The sequence below is a fragment of the Capsicum annuum genome, chromosome 10 (genome assembly GCF_002878395.1).
Source record: "Capsicum annuum cultivar UCD-10X-F1 chromosome 10, UCD10Xv1.1, whole genome shotgun sequence".
NCBI lineage: Eukaryota > Viridiplantae > Streptophyta > Magnoliopsida > Solanales > Solanaceae > Capsicum > Capsicum annuum.
In genome coordinates, this window is record NC_061120.1 from 172,721,766 (window position 1) to 172,744,287 (window position 22,522).

Genomic DNA, 22,522 nt, shown 5'->3' on the forward strand with positions numbered 1-22,522 from the left:
TAGCAAGGATGAAATTAGAATTTTGAATTAAAAATATAAAAGGTAAAAAATATTTAGATAAAAATAGGTTTATCAAAATTTTTTTAGATAAAAAATAGGTTTTCTTGAAAGGAAAAAACAAACAAAAAATAATAAAAAATATAATACATAAATAGTATACATTGTCAGCAAGCTACCACGTATACTTAAATTTTTTATAATAATATCCTTTGTTTGAATATTATTAATTATTTTAGTAAAATATATATTGTTACAAAAATATAATTTAATATAATATAAAAAATTGAATTAAAAAAAATTCAATCGTTATAAAAATTGCTATAGATCATGGATCATGAATGTTATAAGTGAAAATTATAGGGGCTACGAGGATAATTTTAGAATAAGTAAAAATTATAAGGGATACAAAAGTCATTTATTTGGTCAACTTTCAATGGATTATAAGCTAAAAAAAATAAGTAGGGAGTGACCAACTTCTATCTTTTGACTTATCTTTTGACTTTTAAAAAGACAAAATTAACTTTTTCTAAGCAATTTTTTAAATTGTCACATACTCCTAAATCCAAAAATAACTTTTAAGTCATTTTGATCAAATTATAATTTAATCCAAACACCCTCCGTACCATTTACATAAATTGACCAAGTAAAAGCATGAAGTCAAAGTCAAAGGAAAAAATAAGGAAAAACGAAATTCAATGAGAGGCCCGGTGGTACTGCGGTAAAATTTTATTTTTATTTCCCCTTTAAATAAATAAAGTGTTAAATAGATCTCCCACGTATATTCAACCTCTCTCTCTTCACGTTTCTCCGACTCCGGTACGTATTTTGTGTTTATAATTATCTTTCTCTACAAAACCCTAAATTCTATAAATTTGTGTTTTATTCAAATGTTTAAAACTTTATTATTTCGTGTCCCACTCTCTAGGGTTTGCAATTCATCATAATATTTTCCTGGGATTCGTGAGAAATCAAAAGGGAAATGACTGCTCCACCTGCTAGAGCTCGTGCCGATTACGATCAACTCATCAAACTACTCTTGATTGGTGACAGCGGTAATTATTTTCTTCTTCTTTTTTTTCTTCCATTTATTCAATATTATTGGTGGTCAAATAAGTCTTGCATTTGAGATATAGTGAGTAGTTGTTAGACGTGTTGTTTTGTTCAATTATTTACTACACTTTCTATGACCATTTATGCCAACTTGCTTGTTAATTTTAATTGAAGATGTATTTTACTGAACCAATTTTATTAATGATGTTTGAAACTCTAAATTTTACTACTACTACTACTTTATGCCCTTATTTAGTACTACTGAAGGGCAGAAATGAAAATAAAATTCCCTTGGTTTTATAATTTGGGCAAATAAATTCTCTTGGAACAAGCAGGGGAAGAGCTAGACTTGGAGTTGTCCCACAAGCTAAGTTGTGCGAACACTTCACTTTTGATGCCGTACCAATACCTACTTTTGGACAATCCGACGCACACCCATTGACATTTTTGAAGAGTTCGAGCAACATAGCCCTCCAATTACTGTTTTTAGTATGGGAGTCAAGTAATATGAAACAGAGGGGAGTACATCATATTCCCTCCATTTCATTTTATTTGGTCCCTATACTAAAAAACAAATGTTTCATTTTGCTTGTTAGTTTTAGCAAATCTAGTTACGTAGATAGTTTTATTACTTTTTTTTTCACACTACCCCTAGTATTAAATAATTATATAAAGTAATAATCCTTGAATTTGTAGGAGCTATTGAGCAAAAAATACTCCAATACTGCACTACATGATGTCAAATTAAGTATCTAGGGCGTACACATTATAAGCACCATATTATGCCAGGCATCTGTTGTTTGGGCACATAAGGTGTGTGCTTACAACCTGATCTATGTTGCTTCTTGATCCTTCATCCATTAATGCTCCCCTTCATAAATTAACAACCTTCTCCTCAAGTCAGAAATCTTAAAATAATTAGTACTCTATCCCAAACAAAAAGATAAAGACTACCACAAATCGATAGATAACCACAGATAAAATAGACTGTACATATAAAGATAATCATAGTGCTATCCCTTTTTCCCTTGAGTAGTACTAGAGAGTTTTCAAACTTCTAAGTTTTAGATGAAGGTTTTGGAAAGTCGTTAGCATGTCAAGAAGAGCTTCTTCTGTAATCCTCAGCCCCCTATAGTTCTTTTCTCATTTCACTAATTAGATGACTTAGTCGACAAAAATATTTGAAAAACCTCCTCAAGCACAATAGTTCTCATTGGAACAAATCAAGGAACCTCACTGAATGCTACTGTTAACATGATAGTATATCGCTAAACAAACAAATGAATAGCTCAATATTTCTCACCAAGCTCAAATCTTCGACATCTGTTAGCACATGGTCTTCTATTCAATTCTTTTTGTGTAGGAATTCCTATAAAGTTTCATGTGAAGGTTTGACTCCTGAGGTAAACCATGAATAGCTTAATAACTATACTCAAATTGGTGATCAATTGGTTTGCTGATATGATAAACGCACTGTGTTTATTACTTGGTCTTTCTGAATTTAATCATGTACAACTTATGTTTGAATTCTCAGGTGTGGGTAAGAGTTGCCTTCTTTTACGTTTCTCAGATGGCTCCTTCACCACCAGTTTTATTACCACTATTGGGTAGTCGTCCTCTCATTTCTTGACTTTCTACGGTTTGTTATTTTCATTTTTTTAGTATTTTTCATAAACTGCTTGTGTTTCAAACATAAAGAAAAATATGGGAATGTAATAGAAGTGAAAATTCACAATAATATAGGATTACTTATTGGATAGCATGAGAGAACTCATAAAATTACATGTAAATCATGAAATAGCTCAGTGACATGGTCTCCAGCAAGATTGAGAATATTAAGGGTCTATGTCAAGACTATACGAGTATCGATCCTTGAAGGTTCTCTACTTTTTTATTTTTCTGCCAATTGATTCCAATGCAAATTATCTTTTTCACAGCATTGATTTCAAGATAAGGACCATAGAACTTGACGGCAAACGGATCAAACTGCAAATCTGGGATACTGCTGGCCAGGAGCGGTTCCGAACAATTACAACAGGTATGCATGTATCTGTTTGCTGTTAATCATTTACCTGAAATATAGAACAAGTCAGTAGTCTTTTTCTTCACATAAATTTAGGATTCAAGGGGGGTATGGATTGAATTGCCGATTGTAAATACGGGTACTGAGATACGGTCAATAAATGTACATTATGACATACAGAGTATATATGTCAATTAATTAAAGCTAATTGAGCTAAAACTAATATAATTTAGTTCCTTATAAATAAGCAGTTTATTCATATGATATGTTATGTAATAGAAAAACATTCTATTACACAAGAAGGTCACGAGTAAAGTTGGAGTAACTGCTAAAGTTGCTGCCATGTAATCAAAAGGTCATGGATTCGAACCTTGGAGATAGCCTCTGGCAGAAATGCAAGGTAAGGCTGCGTACAATACACCCTTGTGGTGGGGCCCTTCCCCGGATCCTACGCATAGCGGGAGTTTTAGTGCTCTGGGCTGCCCCCTTTTTAATATAACTATATCTATATTGAAATAATCCCAAAGATCATACCAAATACTCAATCAATTTATACTTCTCGGTCAAAGATGTAGTCAAAGCACTCAAGATAAGTTACCAAATCCGTTGTGGGTCCCACACCCATCCTCTTATCGTGTCGACACGGGTGCGACAAGGATTTTCAGGAGTCCGAGCAACATAGATTATCTGTATGCTGCCTTTTAACCCGAGCATCTAACCTTACATGAATATTCAGCTGTCTCTTCTGCTATGTAGGTTTCTGCTGTTAAGTGAGAGAAACATACACCTTTTAATAACTGAAATAATGCTGAGCTTGTAAAAGAGAACTATCTCTTTCTTGAAGTCGACTGCAGTTTGCATCAAGAAGACACCATGCCTAATTTTTATTCAGGAGTTATGTTCTAATAAATATACAGAAATTCCATAAAAGAATGTTTTACTTTTCTGAGACTTCGGTTTATCCATCATGTAGAAACTAAGCTATAGAGAATACCAAAAGTTTGATAGTGCATGCATGTCTACCTTGTGTATTTATACTGTACAGAAATTCAGCTATTGGATAGTATTGCTAATTAAGTAGCTGCTTTATATACATTGCAGCTAATCAAGAAGTTGTCTTCCACTAATTAAATAGTTTTATAATTAGAAATACAGATCTCTTGATTTTAGAGTTCTCCTAGTCCTTGTCATCGTCATGGTTTGTCCAAACTAAATATTGCATACAATATTCTAAACCTCCTCAATTTGCTGCATTGAATGAGATGCTTTAGGCAATGTCCTAGGATGTCAGAATGCCTTGATGAAGGTATATGTCAATTGCCCAAACATTAAAGCTGGTGGAGATGCATCAATTCCTTTAGCCACAGTTTTTAGTCCCATTGGCAAGGGTCACTGCATGGACAACGGAAGATGTGGAGGAACTCGTTGTAATCGGTATCTAGAACTAGGGTGGACTGCACTTGCTGGCTAGTACGATCTTCAAAGCTATAAACTGGAGCTATGTGAAATTTGCCCATTATAAGTTATTGCAGGCACTCAGCAGTTCCTTTGATATAACGGTTGCGTGTAGAGTTACACTGGAATAAATATTATATCAGTTAATCCTATCACATCACCACGACAATATCACCAACCTAGATTTTGGAAACTCGATAGTCTTGAAAATGGGTACGATAAATGGGAGTGTCTTTGGATTGCAACACAACTTTGACTGTTGTGGTTGCTTCAACTCCATGGAATAGCTTGCTTATGGTATTTTGGACTTTTGACAATTTCCTTCATTGAGTATTAAGAATGTAGGGAAATAGATGAAATTTGGAGACTGGCATACTGCAACAAATATTGACCTGTTGAATTATGATTTATTTATTTAAAATCAATGCTGAGATAGGGAATCTTCCCCGGACTCTGGGAAGGTTATGGAGCTACTTATGCTCTTATGCGGAATGCTATACCGTCTTTTCCTTGATAATTGCATTTCCTTCTGGTCACCGGTCAATTTGCTTCTTCTAAGAAATTTCAACATGCTTATATCGTTGGTCCTTTGCTTCTAGCCCCGAACTCTGGAAGGTTATGGAGCTACTTATGTTCTTATGCAGAATGTTATGCCATTTCTTCCTTTATAATTGCCTTTCCTTCTGGTCACCTGTCAATTTGCTTCTTAATGTCAATTTGCTTCTTTTAAGAAATTTCAACATGCTTATATCTTTAGTACTTTGCTCTCGTGCAGCTTACTACCGTGGAGCCATGGGTATCTTGCTGGTATATGACGTGACTGATGAGTCATCTTTTGACAGTAAGTTTCCACTAGTTTAAAGAAATGCTTGGAGTAGGAGTTTTTAATCTGGATTTAAAGTGGTCCTTTTGCTTTTTAGATAAATGTTTGTCCTGTAAACACAGGGTGGGGTTAATGGTTAGGGTCTAGTCATATACTTAGACATATTTGACCTTAGAAATATCCTCCAACCTCTAACCAAGCTTACCATTCTCTGTAATATATTTCTTTGCCTTGTACGATTTGTAGTATGCCTCTCTTCCACCTCTTCTCCATATTATGTGAACTTCACTTAGATTAATATTTGCGTTGGTTCAACTCAAGAGTAACACTTGCTATTGTTTAGACATCAGGAATTGGATCCGTAACATTGAACAACATGCTTCTGACAATGTCAACAAAATACTTGTGGGAAACAAGGCTGATATGGATGAAAGCAAACGGGTGTTCTCTCTATCTCTCTCTATCCATCCACCATTTATTTGCTCATATCTGTATATAGCCTTGCTTTGCTATTGTTGTCTCACTTGATATAAGCTTTCTGTAGGCTGTTCCTACATCCAAAGGTCAAGCACTAGCTGATGAATACGGCATTAAATTCTTTGAGACCGTAAGTGGAACTGATTTTGATGGAGTTATTTTCCAATAACATTCTTACTTGTTCTAGTTATATTTTCATGCAGAGTGCCAAAACAAATATGAATGTTGAAGAGGTTTTCTTTTCAATAGCTGGGGATATAAAACAGAGACTTGCTGAAACTGACGCAAGGGCTGAGGTATTAGTTTCTAATTTGTAGAGTCAATCCCTTCCCCTTTCTATTTATTGTAACTCATTGGTGATTGTGGATAATCTGTTGTGACCTACAAGGGCAAAATGACCTCTGATTCCCCTAACAGCACCTATGCACAATGACCTCCTCTTTCTTGCGTTACACTTGTTGAGTGTACTGATTCATGCTTTCCTGTACTTTACAGCCTCAGACCATCAGGATTAATCAACCCGACCAGGCAGCAGGAGGTGCTCAGGCTGCCCAAAAATCAGCTTGCTGTGGTTCTTAGGAAATCGGTGACTATATAAGGATAGGATGATTGGGAATACATATCCTCCAAAGTGACTTTTGGGTGGGAGGACAAATTAATCTTTGCCATGACATTGGCAATGTTAATTGCCATGATATACTTTGTGGAAGCTATATTATAGTTCTTAACTTCTTGTTTACTATTTCTGGCTGACAAGAGAACTGGAGGAGCTTTTTACTGCTTTTTATCCAGCCTTCTCTTTACTATTTGCTTATGCGAGTGTTCGTCGACAGTGATAACAACATTGTTCTGCAAAAATAAAAATAGAAAAAAGGAACAGGGGGAGTAAGGTGATTGAGATGGAAGATAGGGTTTGAAAGTTGAAATTGAATTTAATATTTGACCATCTGAATAGAACTTCTAAAATGATGGAAGGTTAATATACGTTCTCCATCTTTTTGTTTTCAAGTTTTCGTGTTGTTGCTCAACACAGAACGTCTCTCGTCTTGTATAGTTTGTTGGTCTTCTCTTTTTAGCAGACTGCATGTTAGTTTCTCTTTTTAAGCAACAAACTCCTCAAAGTAAAGGACTGATTTTAGGTGATCCTGTGGAGCTTTAGGGGAGGGGTATTTTTGGATGGTGCTTAATTTGCCCTTAAATACTTTAAGCAACAAATAAATGGTCAAATAACAAGCTGTTCTGCAGCATAAGTTAATACCTTCGTATCATTATATTTCAGAAATTATGTAATGTGCATGTCTGGAGGGCATAATATAGTTGCAAAACAGCAATGATAAAGAACATAATGTGCCTCAAAAGGCCAAACACTTCAGTTTTTGAACACGACACTAACTTATTGCCGCATAACTTAATATCTACAGAACCTACGTCAAGCAAAGCCAAAAATTCTCACAATTCATGCCGAGCGAATTTGGCCTGACTTGATAAAGGCACTCTGCTTCACAAATTTTCATTAAAATGAGCAGGAGGACAAAAATTAAAGAACATCATATTTAATAGCAAAAACTAAAGGTCAACCTGCAAAAGCAACTGTTTTCGCAGAGTGAAAATATCACTCTTCAGTCTCACATGCTCAGCATGACAAAAAGCAAGCTTTAGCATCTTAGTTACCTGATGAGGGTAATAATTAACATATTCTGAATATGTAACAAAGAGCTCTAGTTTTCTGAGGTAGGAATGCATAGTCAAAGTCCTTGCAATATTAACAACAGACTGCAATTTCACAATAAGCAGATCTAGTAGAACCATCTTATCCATGGTGATGGAAGGGAAAGTTACAGATTCTTGAACAAGATCCATATAATTTAGAGAGAATTGAAGAGCTTTTGATTCTTGTTGACAAATTAATGGGAAATGAAGAGAGTTTGATCCATAATTTAGAGCATGCCACAACAGCACCACAACTTACAACGTAAGACCTTAAAAGCTATTGAGCAGTTATAGTCGTAGGGGAAATCTCCACTCACCACTCATCAGTAGATGAGTGAGTACATATTAAGAAATGACTCAGAGCTATCAATTTTCTAATCTAACAATGTCAAATCAATTGACATCTGCAAATGGAGTTCTATTGGGGGAGACTCCGTTACATTGTTGTAGTTGTTGCAGATTCTTGCCCTCAGCACCACTCCACTTGGGTTCATTCTCTAAACTAACCTTAGATATCACTGTTCTCATATCTTCAATGGGTGAAAGGCTCGGAATTTGTATCACTCGCTTCATAGGTGTCTTATCGGTGCACATGTCAACCTGTTTACAAAATTATTGCTCAATAAACTAGAATAGGAATAGAACTTATTAATCATACAAATTCAAATTTTAGATTCTTGGTTTGTTGTAGATGTGTAGTAAACGTAAATATACCAGGTAATCTTTTTGGAGGCATTGTTCTGCTGTACATTGGATATCTGATACACATTCACCATGGTTCTGTTGCGTAGAGCTCAGCTGATTCATGCAGATGCTACTCATTGACTCGATTCTTTTCTTGTGATCCATGTCCAACGTCAAAGAATCTGCAGATACAAGAGTAACTTTTTTAAGTAAAAGAATTTCAATTTGAGGGTTAAAGTCACTATCTGTATCCAGAATTCTGATACCATTGAAAGAAGTCTGCAAATCGCGACTATGGGCTTTAACTTCCCCATCCACAGATGAGGAAGTAGAGAGAAATTCGTTATATGCACAGCCAATTCTGGTGGAGCTTTCCCTGTCAAGGGGAGATGTAAAAAGAATTAGAATTCAAATAACTAACAGAAACTAAAAGAGGTTGCAAGGGAAAACTTACCGTGAAATATGTTCTATCTCTGCAAGATTGCTTGTAAGAATTTGATGGAATCCTAATTGAGTTTCGCCCAACTGTTTATTCAAGTTATCCACCTTGTTTGTGCTAAACCAGAAGAAAAAATAATGAGTAGAATATCCAAGAATTTCTTCTTCTAGCACCGAGTCTTTCCAACCAAACACAACTAACTATCCTCTCATCCTTTTCTTTTATATATAGGGGATTTTCTTCACTGTAACTTGTTTACACATTCAAATACTTCATTATGGATAATTCAATCTGTGGAACTGATTTTTGACAAAATTCAAGTGTTTCTGTTGTTTTGTTCGTATATAGTATCACCAGGATGTCAACATCTTTCTGTTTCTTCCAAATATTCTTTGTGCAAATCTGAAACCGCCTCGTCTTCCTTCAAAATGAAAAATCATGCCATAAAAAGAACAGAGAGCTTACCACTCTTGCAGGCAATTTTCCAAAGTCATTCTGTTTTCTGTGTAGATGAACGTGTCTTCCAAGAAATTTTGTTTCACCTCATTAATGTAGTCATTCAATTTTTGCTTTGCACTAGCTGATACCTGCTGGACACCTGATATTTCTTGCAACAGCTGCTTATTTTCTTTCGCACTAGATTCCTGTAAGTTTCTTGACGCTTCTAACACCTGACATTAAATAATTTGCGATGAATAAATCTCTGAAGTGTCATGCATGATAAGAAATGCAACAGACTCACCATAGCTGTTTTCTTAGTTGTCAGAGTTGACAGTATTGCCGCAATTTTCTCAAGAGCCAAATTTTCTTCTCTAAATGCCTCTTCCTGCCACAAAGAGAAAAAGAGAGATTTTAGCCTCCTGACAGGCACTTAGATATTGGTTGAACATAGTTGAGTCACTTCTGCTTCTTAACCTTGAATGCCTTCTCAAACTTCTGTAGTTGGTCAACTTTATTAATGTTGCTCTTATCAAGGAGTTTCATCACTTCGGAAGCACGTTGCTGGAGATCATCAAAGAAGTTTACAGTCGCCTGAGAAATTAATTGTGCTGAAACAAGACTTTGGTGAAGTCCCTGTGCCATTCATGATTTGTCAGTTCTATATTTCAGTAACTAGAATACATAAAAAGGCTGTACACATGATTCTTGTGAAAATATACAAGGGAAAAAATTGACTGACCTCTTCTTGTTGCTTAGCAGACCAATCTAGTACTTGTCTTTGTTCGTCCAGAGAATTCTTAATATCACAAACGAAATCTTTCGCCTCCAAAGATGCAGTTGTAAGGAACTGCATTGAAAAGTTTTTCGCTTAATTTATAGTAACCTAATATCAGCAGGTACATCAGAAACACTGACACTTCTTACCTTCTCAACTGTGGTAGCTTGAGATGATATTTTAGACTTGATCTGCTCCAAATCAGAAGAAGCATCCAACTGCAACGCACCAACAAGCTCCTTCAAGCTTGCCATGCCAGAAGTGTATGTTTGTAGCATTTTGTTGATCTTTGATTCCACGACCTTAGTGACCTGGTTGGTGGTATTAAAAAGGTATTGAATTCCTCCACCAATGAACTTAAGTATATAAAGTTACATAGACAGCTCAGTTTAAAGTCTTACATCACATTTGCTGGCAAGAAATGCGCTGACATGCTCCTCCATGTCTCTTAATTGCTGCTGTTGCTGGGATATCAACCCGTGAATGACCTTGTGCAGGTCACTTAGACTATCATCAAGCCTTGAACCAAATGTACGCAGCAGATTTTGATTATCTGCTTCCAGCTTGTCTTTGTAATCTGTATTAAATAGAAACTTTTCTAAAGTGCAAATCTTGCTTATATTTAAAAATGACATATTCATTTTACTTCAAAACACTAGGAGAACGGTTGCAAGTCTGGAAGTCCCAATGTTGATGCTAATAATAGGGAGGGGTAAAAAAATCGAGAGACCACTTTACTTCTTAGCAAGGCCTTAAATATTAAAAGGGGTGTGGTTTATGCTAACATGTAGAATCAAAAGTCTGCTAAACTTTTTATTCCTGAAGAGTTGATAGTTTTTTGTCAATAGAATATATAATGCCAGCAAGATATATCAGTAAACAAACAAAAATCCAGGAGTACCTATTCTTGCAAAAAGTGAAGATATATCTTCTGATGCATTCTGCAAATTTTTCCGCAAGTCCTTCGCATAATCGATCAGATAATTTTCTGTTTGCAAGTCACAGAACAATCACATGATGGATCATACGAAGAAAAGTTCACTTGTAAGAGGCTAAGACCTTTAAATACCTGAATGTATTTGTCTAGAAATAATTAATTCCTTTTCCTTCAGTGTTGAAATAGCAACCCTGTAATTCTCTTGAAGCTCGTGTAATGCCTTTTTACTATTTTCCAGATTCGCCTGAGCAATATAGGAAGATACGGATTATTTACAGAAAAAGAAGCTCTATGCTTGATTTATGTACTTCCTCTTTAGCATTACCTGACGGTCTTTGAGTTCAGCTTTGAGGTTCAACTTTTCTTCTTGCTCGCTAAGATAAAGCTCACGGAATTTGTCAGTTTGCTGTTGAGTGAAGGGGTAAGCATTCGGTAAGTGCATATATCAAATGAATTTGGGTCTTAAAAACCTTAATAATAAAGTAAAAGAAAAGGAAACAATTCCAAAATTTACCTTTTCACTAATGTTTAGATCAATCTCCAACTGCTCTATCTTCTCATTCTTTGCCTATAAGATAATACCGATGACTTGTAAAAATTTAAGTAAATCAGAAAGGGCCGGGAAAGTTCTTCACAGTGAATTGTCCTATCATGCACAATGTAATTCCAAATAACCTATAACCGATGCATTGAGTTCTGTGATTCCGAACTGAGTGATTATTCAAACTAATTTAAAACTAGACTATAATCTCCGGTTAATGGCCAAATTACTTATTGGGAGTAATCTAGTTTAAACTTCAACAACTCAAGAACATTTCTAAGATGTACATAGGGGAAATGATACTGTGGCCAGGTAAACTACAGGCGAACCCATCTTAGAAAATTATTAGAAGTTGCTAGCTAATCTGTGGACATATACCTTCTTTTCCGCTTCATCCTGCAAAAATCTTTCATGTGGAACATAAACGCCATTCTTTTCTCTTGCAGCTCGGACATCTGGTTTGATGATAAAGGCAAATAGCACAATTGGTGAAAAAAGTATCCTAGTAGAGAAACAAAGAAAACAGAAACGAAAAATAAAGTGCACTAGCATATACCTTGTTTCACCCTTTCTAGTTCCAAATATAGATCTTTGAGCAGCACTGCCTTGGACATTCTCTGGTTAGCCTGAAATGCAGAGCTTTATTCAGCTCAAATAACATATAACACGTTAAATGGAAAATACTATAAGCAAAAAATATTAGTATAACCTCCGGTTTGTTTTTGATGTTTTTAGCACGGTGTGCATAATCTAGCGTGCTTAAAGTTTCTTCGAGACAGTGGGCAGAGGGTGAAATTGTTGCAATGATACAAGTTTTTGTTTTTCCTCCTAGCGAGTCTCGCAAGAGTCTTGTGAGTTTACTATCCCTGTATAATTCAAAATAAGAAGATATAAGTGGGAGAAAAGGGAGAACGCGAAAAGAAGTGTTTCTAGAAACAAAACCTGTAAGGTACATGAATGGAGTGCTCAACCAAAGCTGTTATGACACGACCAAGAGTAAGTAAACTCTTGTTGATTTCCCCAGCTTCTCTTGCACGACCCTGAGCTCAAGCAGATATATATGTTGTGAGTTGGATTCCCTTTATAGGTTAATGCAGTCCATGACTTGTTACCACCACTCCAGAAGAATGATAAAATTATTTTGAAGTGTTTCCCAGCGTGAATTTTTCATTCAGTTTAAAAGTTACTTGGATAGCTTGAGAGATAAGAGTAACGGTAAAAGCTTCCCAGTACTGCTTTTGTGTCACATCTACGTGTAAATTTTCCAGCACTAATTTGACATCTGCTACTCTTTGTGTAAGTCGTGGAAGTGTAAAGAAGGAAAAACAAAGGAAATATAATTTCCTCTCCCAAACTAAATATAAACTGGGTGGTCTGATTATGGATAGAAATACTTCAAGTAGATATGTTGCATTCCTACAGCATTGCTAGTTGATTATTGACAATCAATGAACTGATATATTACAGCAGCAAGGAATCAAAGAGCAAAATCTGTGATGGATGCTAATATCATACCTCTCGGGCACCTGATCGAGAAATATTTTCTGATCCTGCTAAATCAACAAGATTGAGCTTGCCACACTTAATGAGCTCCTCATCTCCGACAGTCGTTTCTTTTACATGAATAGTTATGCTAAATACAGAGTGAGAGCGACTGCAGAAGAAGAGCATATTTAATTTGTTGCTCACATTTACTTTTCAAATCAATGAATGCTAATAGAGGTCCTCTACCTGCTTCTCCTGTTTAATAGAGTGTCTGCGGTGCGCCTCCTGGCCGCTCCTCGTTCCAGGAGGTTATAAATGTCATTTGCACTGTACACCGCTTCCTCCTCAAGGCCCCTCACTACAACTAAACCTTTTCCATCCTCCATGAGGGATATGGGCTTCCTTTGTCTCTCTTCTGAAAGCTTTGAGGGCTCTTCTGAAGTTAGCAAGTCAATGATTTCCTCATTGTATAGTTCCCAAAAGGTCACTTTCATGCTATAGTCTGCATGTTGCGCCTCAAGTGTGTCAAAAATTTGGCGAACTGCCCTTGGAATTATACCTGCTTCAGCTGGTAATTCACCGGCCTATGACATAACAAAAGAACAAGATTTAAGGACCAGAATACATCGACGTGAAAGATGCTATGGCGTAGAATGAGTGAACCACTTAGTACCTTATTCCTCATCCCTCCCTCCATTGTATATGTTTTGCCTGTACCAGTCTGCCCGTATGCAAATACAGTGCAATTAAATCCATCAAGAACTTCCTTCACAATGGGCGAAATGGATTGATCATAAATTGATCTTTGCTGTGCTTTCGGGCCAAAAACCTGGTAAAAAGAATTATTTTAAGCGAATTGTAACTCTAACATGTATAGCATGTCAACTATCAATCCAAATATCCAATGACCAAAAAAAGCTACTGCAAAAACAAAGGAACTGTACCTTGTCAAACGTGAAAACTTTATCCACTTGCTTGTTAGCTACATTCTGTACAACAGAAATTTCTCTTTTGCTTTCGTTACATGTTATGGCTTTTGGAACATTTATCCGTTGCTCGTCATCATTCAATGGCCTAAAACAACAATCAACATTAGTCAAATGAAAAATGAAGCATTTCCTTTGCTTGAAACTAATGTAACTAATGTATAACAAAAATGAGCAGCCATGCGCAGCGATAGATTTAATTGTACGCCATTGATGTCCATGATGAGGTGTGTTTTTCATATTCAATTTTGTAATCATGAAATTTTGGAAATAAAACAGCAGCAGATATACGCCTTCAAATCATGTCATAGAACTACTTTCCTTAATCTCTTTAGACGAGTTTTTTTTGGAGACGAGGAAATGTTACATCTTGGTTAATTTTCAGGTACTGAAGGATGTAGTCATCATATAACTGATACTATTTATCAGACTAACACTTCTTTCAGCAAGAGATGTAAACACAGAAAACAGAAGCATTGAATTTGAAATAAAAAGTTCTTGATTTTGATACCTTAGAAAAGGAACACCACTAATTAGTAGTAGATGTAATAAGCTTCAAAACTACAAAGATTCTCCGCCATTATTGCAAGGGGGCATTGAATTTGAAATAAAAAGTTCTTGATTTTGATACCTTAGAAAAGGAACACCACTAATTAGTAGTAGATGTAATAAGCTTCAAAACTACAAAGATTCTCCGCCATTATTGCAAGGGGGGCAAAAGGCAAACTATGATAGATGTTCAGAAATAAAAAATGGAACTTTCATTTCTGTCCATTTTTCTAGGTGGGGAAAATGCGTAAAAGCCAAATTAATCAGACACATCCAGATGCAAATTACATTAAGGCACATAAGTATGACGTAACACACTACACGACATGGGAATCTTAGTAGCTCAGTTGGTTGACTACCTGAACTAATTCTCACCTTGTTGGTAAGGGTTCGATTCCCCACCTTGTAATTCCCTTCCCCGTTTCCCCTTGCCCTGCCCCTAAATCTTATAATTTTTTTTTAAAAAACAATTCATAACATAAATTGATACAGAATCAGCAGGTGCAGATCCAGCTTTTCAGGTATGGGTTCCCAGAACCCAGTAGCTTTTACTCGTACAACAACAACATATCCAGTATAAACCCACCAAGTGGGGTCTGGAGAGGGTAAGTGTATGCGGTCCATACCACCACCTCAGATGTGAGAAAAGAGGATGTTTCTGATAGACCCCCGGCACAAGATAAAACAATATAGAAAAGGAATAGTAAAAGTACAAGCTACAATAGAAATTACCACACCCATTAATACCATAAACAAGACTCGCCAAGTAATTCAACAAACGATACAACATTCTGAAATAATACTAGTGTTGGGTTCAATTGGTGTGAATGGAAAATGGAGGGACACAACCTTTTATGAAAAGACATATTGTTTTGGAAAATGAGTGACTGTTCAGATAGTTGTGTCTGTTCAGAAAAAGACACAATGTTTCGAATGAATAGACATGACTCTTCCAAAGGATACACCTTTTCGGATGAACCATTGCCACCTTTCGGAAGGGGCACTTGATGGCTATATAAATCTGCATTTATCCACAAGTTTAGGTATGAAAAATTTTCTAAAATACAAACTATTCTTGTCTTCAAAACATTCCATGTGATCAATCAAATCGTTGAGTGAGTTCGACGAATCCAATTATTTGAGGTACCACTATAGTTGGATTGAAAGTCATTTTATCCTGAGAGGAAGATTCCAAAACCTCGGGTACAGTGAGGGAAATTATTCCTTAAGGACAGTCCGTGAAGTTGGGAGACTTGGCTTTACATTTATGTTTCATCTTAATTTCTGAAAAAATAAAACACACTTCTTAGAAAGATCACTTTGATCTTGTGTTGAGGGTGTTGTTGTACTTTACAGTGTTCTTATTTTAAACTTGAACTAGTGTTGAAGTTATTGTGTCAAATTACAGATTCTTGTACCTGAAAACGTTGAAGAACAACAATCTTAAGGAATAAATTTTAGAAAAAGAAAAACAAAAATTTTTTTTTTGCTTGTTTGGTGAAATTTTCTTTTTACTAAAGTTTTTTTTTTTGAATCTGTATAGCTTGGTTTCTGGAGATTAAAGCTTTTAGCTTTCTACTCCGTTTGAACTTAACTAGCGATTTGAAGAAATAAAATCTTCATCACAAGTTAAAGATCACTCGGTTGACGATTGAAAGTCGTAAAAACTTCATCGTTAAACTTAAAGTTGCTGCAATTTTTTAATAAGTATTTCGATATACTGAAGGTACTGTCTTGTGGTGACAGGAAAATGACGACTGATAGTCAAATGCATGATGCTGGAACGACTATGGCGACAACTAGTATTGCCACGACGAGTCGTACTAATGCTCCGCAAGCTATGGCATCGGCGGAGAAACCCGGAAAGTTCACGGGTATTGACTTCAAGAGATGGCAGCAAAAAATGTTCTTCCACCTCACAACACTGTGTCTTCAAAGGTTCACGGTTGAAGAAGCTCCGGAGGTGCCCAAGGGAACCTCTGAAAAAGAATGCTTAGTAATTGTGGAGGCTTGGAAACACTCAGATTTCCTTTGCAGGAATTATATCTTGAATGGTCTCCAAGATGACCTTTACAATGTGTATAGCAGAACCAAGACTGCAAAAGAGTAATGGAGAGCACTAGAACGGAAGTACAAGACGGAGGATGCCGGAACTAAAAAGTTCTTTATTGCAAAATTCCTGGAGTACAAAATGATAGACAACAAGTCTGTTGTTTTCCAAGTGCAGAAACTGCAAGTGATCATTCATGATCTCCTAGCGGAAGGTATGATTTTGACAAATACCGTTGTTGAACAATTTAAAAATGTTCTTAGAATTCACATGAACTTTATTGTAAGTTTGATTGTGAATGAAGCGTTTCAAGTAGCGTCAATAATAGAGAAACTACCACCTATGTGGAAAGACTTTAAAAACTATTTGAAACACAAACGTAAGGAGATGTCAGTCGAAGATATGATTGTACGACTACGCATTGAAGAAGATAATAAGGCTGCGGAAAGAAGGTCAAGAGGCAATTTTGCAATGAGTGGAGCAAACATTGTAGAAGATGACCAAAACAACTCTAAAAACAAAAGAGAGCTGGAAATGAAAGCAAGCAACCCAAGAAGAAATTCAAGGGAAAGTGCTTCAACTGTGGCAAGATTGGCCACAAGTCTACAGATTGTCGTGCCCCGAAGAAAGGGAAGAAGAAGGACCAAGCAAATCTGGCTGAGTCTAAGAAAGAAATGGATGATCTGTGTGCTATACTTTCCGAATGCAACTTGGTGGGAAATCCTCGCGAATGATGGATGGATTCTGGTGCCATCCGCCATGTTTATGCTAACAAGGAGTTGTTTTCACGTTCACTCCGGCTCAAGTAGAAGAAAAAATCTACATGGCAAACTCCGCTACTGCAAAAGTGGAAGGAACAGGAAAAGTGTGCTTGAAGATGACTTCCGGCAAAGTGTTAACACTTAACAATGTCTTGTATGTTCCTGAGTTACGAAAGAACTTGATTTCTGTTTCACTTCTAGAAAAGAATGGATTCAAATGTGTATTTGTTTCCGGAAAAATTGTACTTAGTAAAGAAGAAGAACTGTATGTAGGAAAAGGCTACCTCAATGAGGGCCTATCCAAAATGAATGTAATGAATGTTGAAATCAATAAAAGTTCAAATTCTTCTTACTTGCTTGAGTCTCCCTATTTGTGGCATGAACGACTAGGCCATGTTAATTACAAAACATTACGAAAATTGATTAACTTAGAAGTTTTGCCATTCTTTGAGTGCAATAAATCAAAGTGTCAAACTTGTGTGGAATCAAAGTATGTTAAGAATCCGTATAAGTCCGTTGAAAGGAATTTCAATCCCTTAGACTTAATCCATACTGACATTTGTGATATGAAGTCAACACCATCACGTGGTGGGAAAAAGTATTTCATAACTTTCATTGACGATTGCACTAGATATTGTTATGTCTACTTGCTAAATAGTAAGGATGAAGCAATAAATGCGTTTAGCCAATACAAAACTGAAGTTGAAAATCAGTTAGAGAAAAAGATCAAAACTATAAGTGATAGGGGCGAAGAATATGAATCTCCCTTCGCCGAAATATGTATAGAGAATGGAATTGTCCATCAAACTATGGCCCCGTATTCACCTTAATCTAATGGAATTGCGGAAAGAAAAAACCGTACTTTGAAGGAAATGATGAATACCTTACTTATAAGTTCAGGTTTACCGCAAAACTTGTGGAGGGAGGCTATCCTTACGGCCAACTGTATACTCAATAGAGTTCCCCATAGTAAGACAATCGATTCCTTATGAACAATGGAAAGAAAGGAAACCAAACTTGAAATATTTCAAAGTGTGAGGGTTTCTAGCAAAGGTTTCAAGTTTCGATGCCAAAAAGGGTTAAGATAGGACCTAAGATGATGGACTGCGTGTTTATAGGATATGCTAAAAGTAGTAAAGCATGTCGATTTTTGGTTCATAAATCCGAACATCCGGATATTAATGAAAATATGGTAATTGAGTCAGATAATGCTGAATTCTTTGAAAATATTTACCCGTATAAAACTAGACATGAACAGTCTAGTGAAGGGTCTAAACGACCTTGAGATGAACCAAGTGAGGATGTACATAACGATGAGAATCCGAGATGGAGTACACGTCGAACAACTTCAACTTCGTTTGGATCGGATTTTGTAACATTTCTGTTAGAAAATGAACCTCAAACATTTCAGGAAGCGATGACGTCTTCGAACTCATCCTTTTGGAAAAAGGCAGCCAATAGTGAGATTGATTCAATCTTAAGCAACTATACGTGGGAGTTGGTTGATCTTCCTCCAGAAAATAAACCTTTAGGTTCTAAATGGATCTTCAAAAGGAAAATGAAAGCTGATGGTACTATTGACAAATATAAGGCAAGACTTGTTGTAAAAGGTGTTAAACAAAAAGGTCCTGATTACTTTGATACATACTCGTCGGTAACAAGGATAACGTCGATTCAAATGTTAATTGCCTTGGCGGCGGTATATGATCTTGAAATCCATCAAATGAACGTGAAAACCGCATTCCTAAATGGAGAATTGGAGGAAGAAATTTACATGGAATAGCCTGAGGGTTTTGTGGTTCCAGGAAAAGAAAATAAGGTGTGTAAACTTGTTAAGTCACTTTATGGACTAAAACAAGCACTAAGCAATGGCATGCAAAGTTTGACCAAATCATGTTGGCAAACGGATTCAAAATTAATGAATGTGATAAATGTGTTTATATTAAAGGCACTCCAAATCACCAAGTCATTGTGTGTTTATATGTGAATGATATGTTGATCATCAGTAGAGACATTTCAGATATAAATGCAACGAAACGAATGCTCGAGAGCAAGATCGATATGAAAGACCTTAGAATTGCGGATGTGATCTTAGGGATAAGAATCCATAGAACTCCACAAGGGTTGGCATTGTCACAGTCTCATTACATCGAAAAGGTACTTGACAAATTCAAGTATATAAAATTTGGTATTGCTAAGACTCCATTGGATGTGAGCTTTGCACTTCGAAAGAATGAAGGTGAAAGTGACTCACAATTGGAGTATGTAAGAGTATTGGGATGTTTAATGTATATAATGAACTGTACACGACCAGACATAGCATGCGTTATTAGTAAGTTGAGTCGGTACACAAGTAATCCTAATAAAACTCATTGGATGGCAATGAAAAGAGTTTTGGGTAGCTTACATACACTCAAAACTACACTTTGCATTATAATAAATATCCTGCGGTACTTGAAGGATATAGTGATGCAAATTGGATCACCGGATCGAACGAAGTAAAATCCACGAGTGGATATGTATTTACTATCGGTGGAGGAGCGGTCTCTTGGAAATCATCCAAACAGACTTGTATTGCTCGCTCTACAATGGAATCTGAATTTATCGCATTAGATAAAGCCGGTGAAGAAGCAGAATGGTTACGGAATTTTTTGGAAGATATTCCTTATTGGCCCAAACCAGTGGCACCAGTATGTATACACTGTGGTAGCCAAACGGCGATAGGTAAGACAGGGAGCATGATGTACAACGGTAAATTTCGTCACATAAGACAGAAACATAATACCGTTAGAGAACTTCTCTCTAGTGGAATTATCACTATTGACTATGTGAAGTCAAAGGATAATGTGTCGGATCCACTTACAAAAAGCTTATCTAGAGAAGGAGTTGAGAGAACATCCAAGGGAATAGGTTTAAAGCCTAGGACAAGTCAACATGGCGGTAACTATACCTAGCAGACTGGAGATCCCAAGAGCTAGGTTCAAGGAGATCAAATAAAGTTGTGTCTGACAGGTTCAACATTGTCAAAATACCAATCCATTCTAATGATGTAGACAATGTTTAGTAAACAAGGATAAGACTTAAGGTGAAAAGTCTTTTAATGATTATCTAAATTTGGCAGATTTGACCAAATAGTTTAATCTATAGGATTGAACGTTTAGAAATCACCTATGTGAGGGCTAAGTGGAAGCCGCTTCAAGGAGAATGTTAGTAAAGGCCTATTTTCTAAACTCTCATGAAACTGGAACGTGTTCATGGCTGAAAAGAACAAAACCGTGAGAACCATAAACGGTAAAAGGTTGGTTGTGTGACATGTGTTGTCTAGGTGTACATTAAAGCTCGACGGTTCAAAGATATTAAATCTACCAATTAACCGAGTGCATACGATACATGTTTACTACGGAAAGTTCAAAGGGAAACCTACTTATCCTGATGCAATCAGTCTTTGCTTGATGATCACATATTTGTCCGTAAAGTTTTACAAAGAATAGTCATTCCACATTCATGTGGGGGATTGTTGGGTTCAATTGGTGTGAATGGAAAATGAAGGGACACAACCTTTTATGAAAAGACATATTATTTTGGAAAAGAAGTGACTGTTCAGATAGTTGTGTCTGTTTAGAAAAAAACACAATGTTTCGAATGAATAGACATGACTCTTTCAAAGGATATACCTTTTCGGATGAACCATTGCCACCTTTCGGAAGGGGCACTTGATAGCTATATAAACCTGCATTTATCCACAGGTTTAGGTATGAAAAATTTTCTGAAATACAAACTCTTCTTGTCTTCAAAACACTCCTTGTGATCAATCAAATCGTTGAGTGAGTTCGACGAATCCAATTATTTGAGGTACCACTATAGTTGGATTGAAAGTCATTTTATCCTGGGAGGAAGATTCCAAAACCTCGGGTACAAAGGGGAATTATTCCTTAAGGACACTCCGTGAAGTCGGGAGACTTGGCTTTACATTTCTGTTTCATTTTAATTTCTAAAAAAAATAAAACACACTTCTTAGAAAGATCACTTTGATCTTGTGTTGAGGGTGTTGTTGTACTTCATAGTATTCTTGTTTTAAATTTGAACTAGTGTTGAAGTTATTGTGTCAAATTACAGATTCTTTTCCCCAAAAACGTTGAAGAACAACAACTAGTACTATAACAAAGTCCTCCTACCTACTAGCACTGACGCACTCCTTCGTACTATCCTTCTATCTTAATAAGCCTCCTCCACACCTTACTAGCTTTTACTCGTACTCTATATTAAAATTTTCATTTAAATTATATAAATATTTGATTGTGAACCCAGTTATCATTATAAATTAATATGCGATTACTACTTCAAATTCTGAATCCGCTATGATACCTATTAGAAACACCTCTGTCACACACACACACACATAGAGTCACGCACACCCACACACTAAAACACGTCTGTTACACACACACGAACTCAGAAAATCAAGGGAAGCTTACCTGCATCTAACCAGAACTTGAACATTGACCTCTTTATCTTTATCCATCCGATTGGAGCTATAATCAATTCCTCTAGGATCCGGTCCCCGTCGCCGTTCCGGTCTCGGTGTAAAAAACGGCAACGGAGATGGTGCTACTCCCACTCCAACTTTCCGATTTAAATCCGGCGTTAACGACATGATATCTATAATCCCCCCAAATCTTCTGCTAACAAATCCAATTGAAAAACACATACACATATAAGTCAATCACAAATAACTACGTCCCAATCCCAAACTAGTTCGAATTTAAATGAACCAAAAAATTACAAATATTTACGCAAACAAATTATGGTTTCTTACCAAGCTACTGTGGAGAAAAAATCAAATCGAAGTTTAATTTGAGTTTTTGGCTTTCTATGTTTTGCTTGTTGAGAAGCTCCACTTGAATTATGCTATAATTTGATTTGAGTATATAATTTTCCAACGGCTACAACTTTTGAATAACATGGGTTGGAGTGGGACCCGTCTATGAAAAATTCAAAATTAAGTGCTTTGATTTTTTTTCCTTTTGTAACCTTTTGATGGATGGATGGAAAGGGAAGTGTGTAAATGAAAAAAGAATACACTCTTTTCCTAATAAATTTTTGTAGTAAGTGTCTTCAGATTTTGCTTTCTTTTTTTTTCTTTTTTTTTTTTTTTGAGTTCCTTCTATTTTTACTTAATTTTAAGTAGGGGTGTACAAAAATCAAACCGATCGATTAACCGAATCAATAATAATGCTACTGGGTTATTGGGTTAATAGTTTCTTATTAGTTTTATAAAATATTTTATTGGGTAAACGATTCGATTTCGATTTTAGCTTATTGGGTTATCGGTTAAA

The 22,522-nt window shown here is 36.1% G+C and overlaps 2 protein-coding genes across 3 annotated transcripts; one reads left to right on the top strand and one right to left on the bottom strand.

The window, feature by feature from the left end:
* The first annotated feature begins 664 nt into the window (after positions 1–664).
* On the top strand, positions 665–6,615 carry LOC107843335 (ras-related protein RABE1a). The gene is made up of 9 exons (XM_016687573.2): positions 665–816; positions 926–1,052; positions 2,585–2,657; positions 2,988–3,088; positions 5,304–5,369; positions 5,695–5,792; positions 5,896–5,958; positions 6,032–6,124; positions 6,324–6,615. Exons 2-9 carry the CDS (start codon positions 980–982, stop codon positions 6,405–6,407), a joined length of 651 nt encoding a protein of 216 aa, XP_016543059.1. The 5' UTR covers positions 665–816; positions 926–979; the 3' UTR covers positions 6,408–6,615.
* A 1,053-nt stretch (positions 6,616–7,668) lies between these two features.
* LOC107843334 (kinesin-like protein KIN-5B) lies at positions 7,669–22,250 on the bottom strand. 2 transcript variants are annotated; one of them, XM_016687570.2, is made up of 24 exons: positions 22,003–22,250; positions 21,662–21,865; positions 13,785–13,914; positions 13,514–13,669; positions 13,087–13,424; positions 12,871–13,009; positions 12,298–12,395; positions 12,065–12,221; positions 11,912–11,981; positions 11,734–11,810; positions 11,329–11,382; positions 11,140–11,220; positions 10,947–11,058; positions 10,779–10,865; positions 10,279–10,454; positions 10,027–10,188; positions 9,842–9,949; positions 9,577–9,735; positions 9,404–9,487; positions 9,127–9,332; positions 8,677–8,778; positions 8,489–8,598; positions 8,253–8,404; positions 7,669–8,138 (listed from the first exon to the last, which is right to left on the bottom strand). In XM_016687570.2, the coding sequence occupies exons 2-24, from the start codon at positions 21,838–21,840 to the stop codon at positions 7,932–7,934; spliced, it is 3,144 nt and encodes a 1,047-aa protein (XP_016543056.2). In that variant the 5' UTR covers positions 21,841–21,865; positions 22,003–22,250; the 3' UTR covers positions 7,669–7,931. The 2 variants fall into 2 exon arrangements, with proteins under 2 accessions (XP_016543056.2, XP_016543057.2); XM_016687571.2 differs by having other exon boundaries at positions 21,662–21,868.
* Between the last annotated feature and the right edge of the window lie 272 nt (positions 22,251–22,522).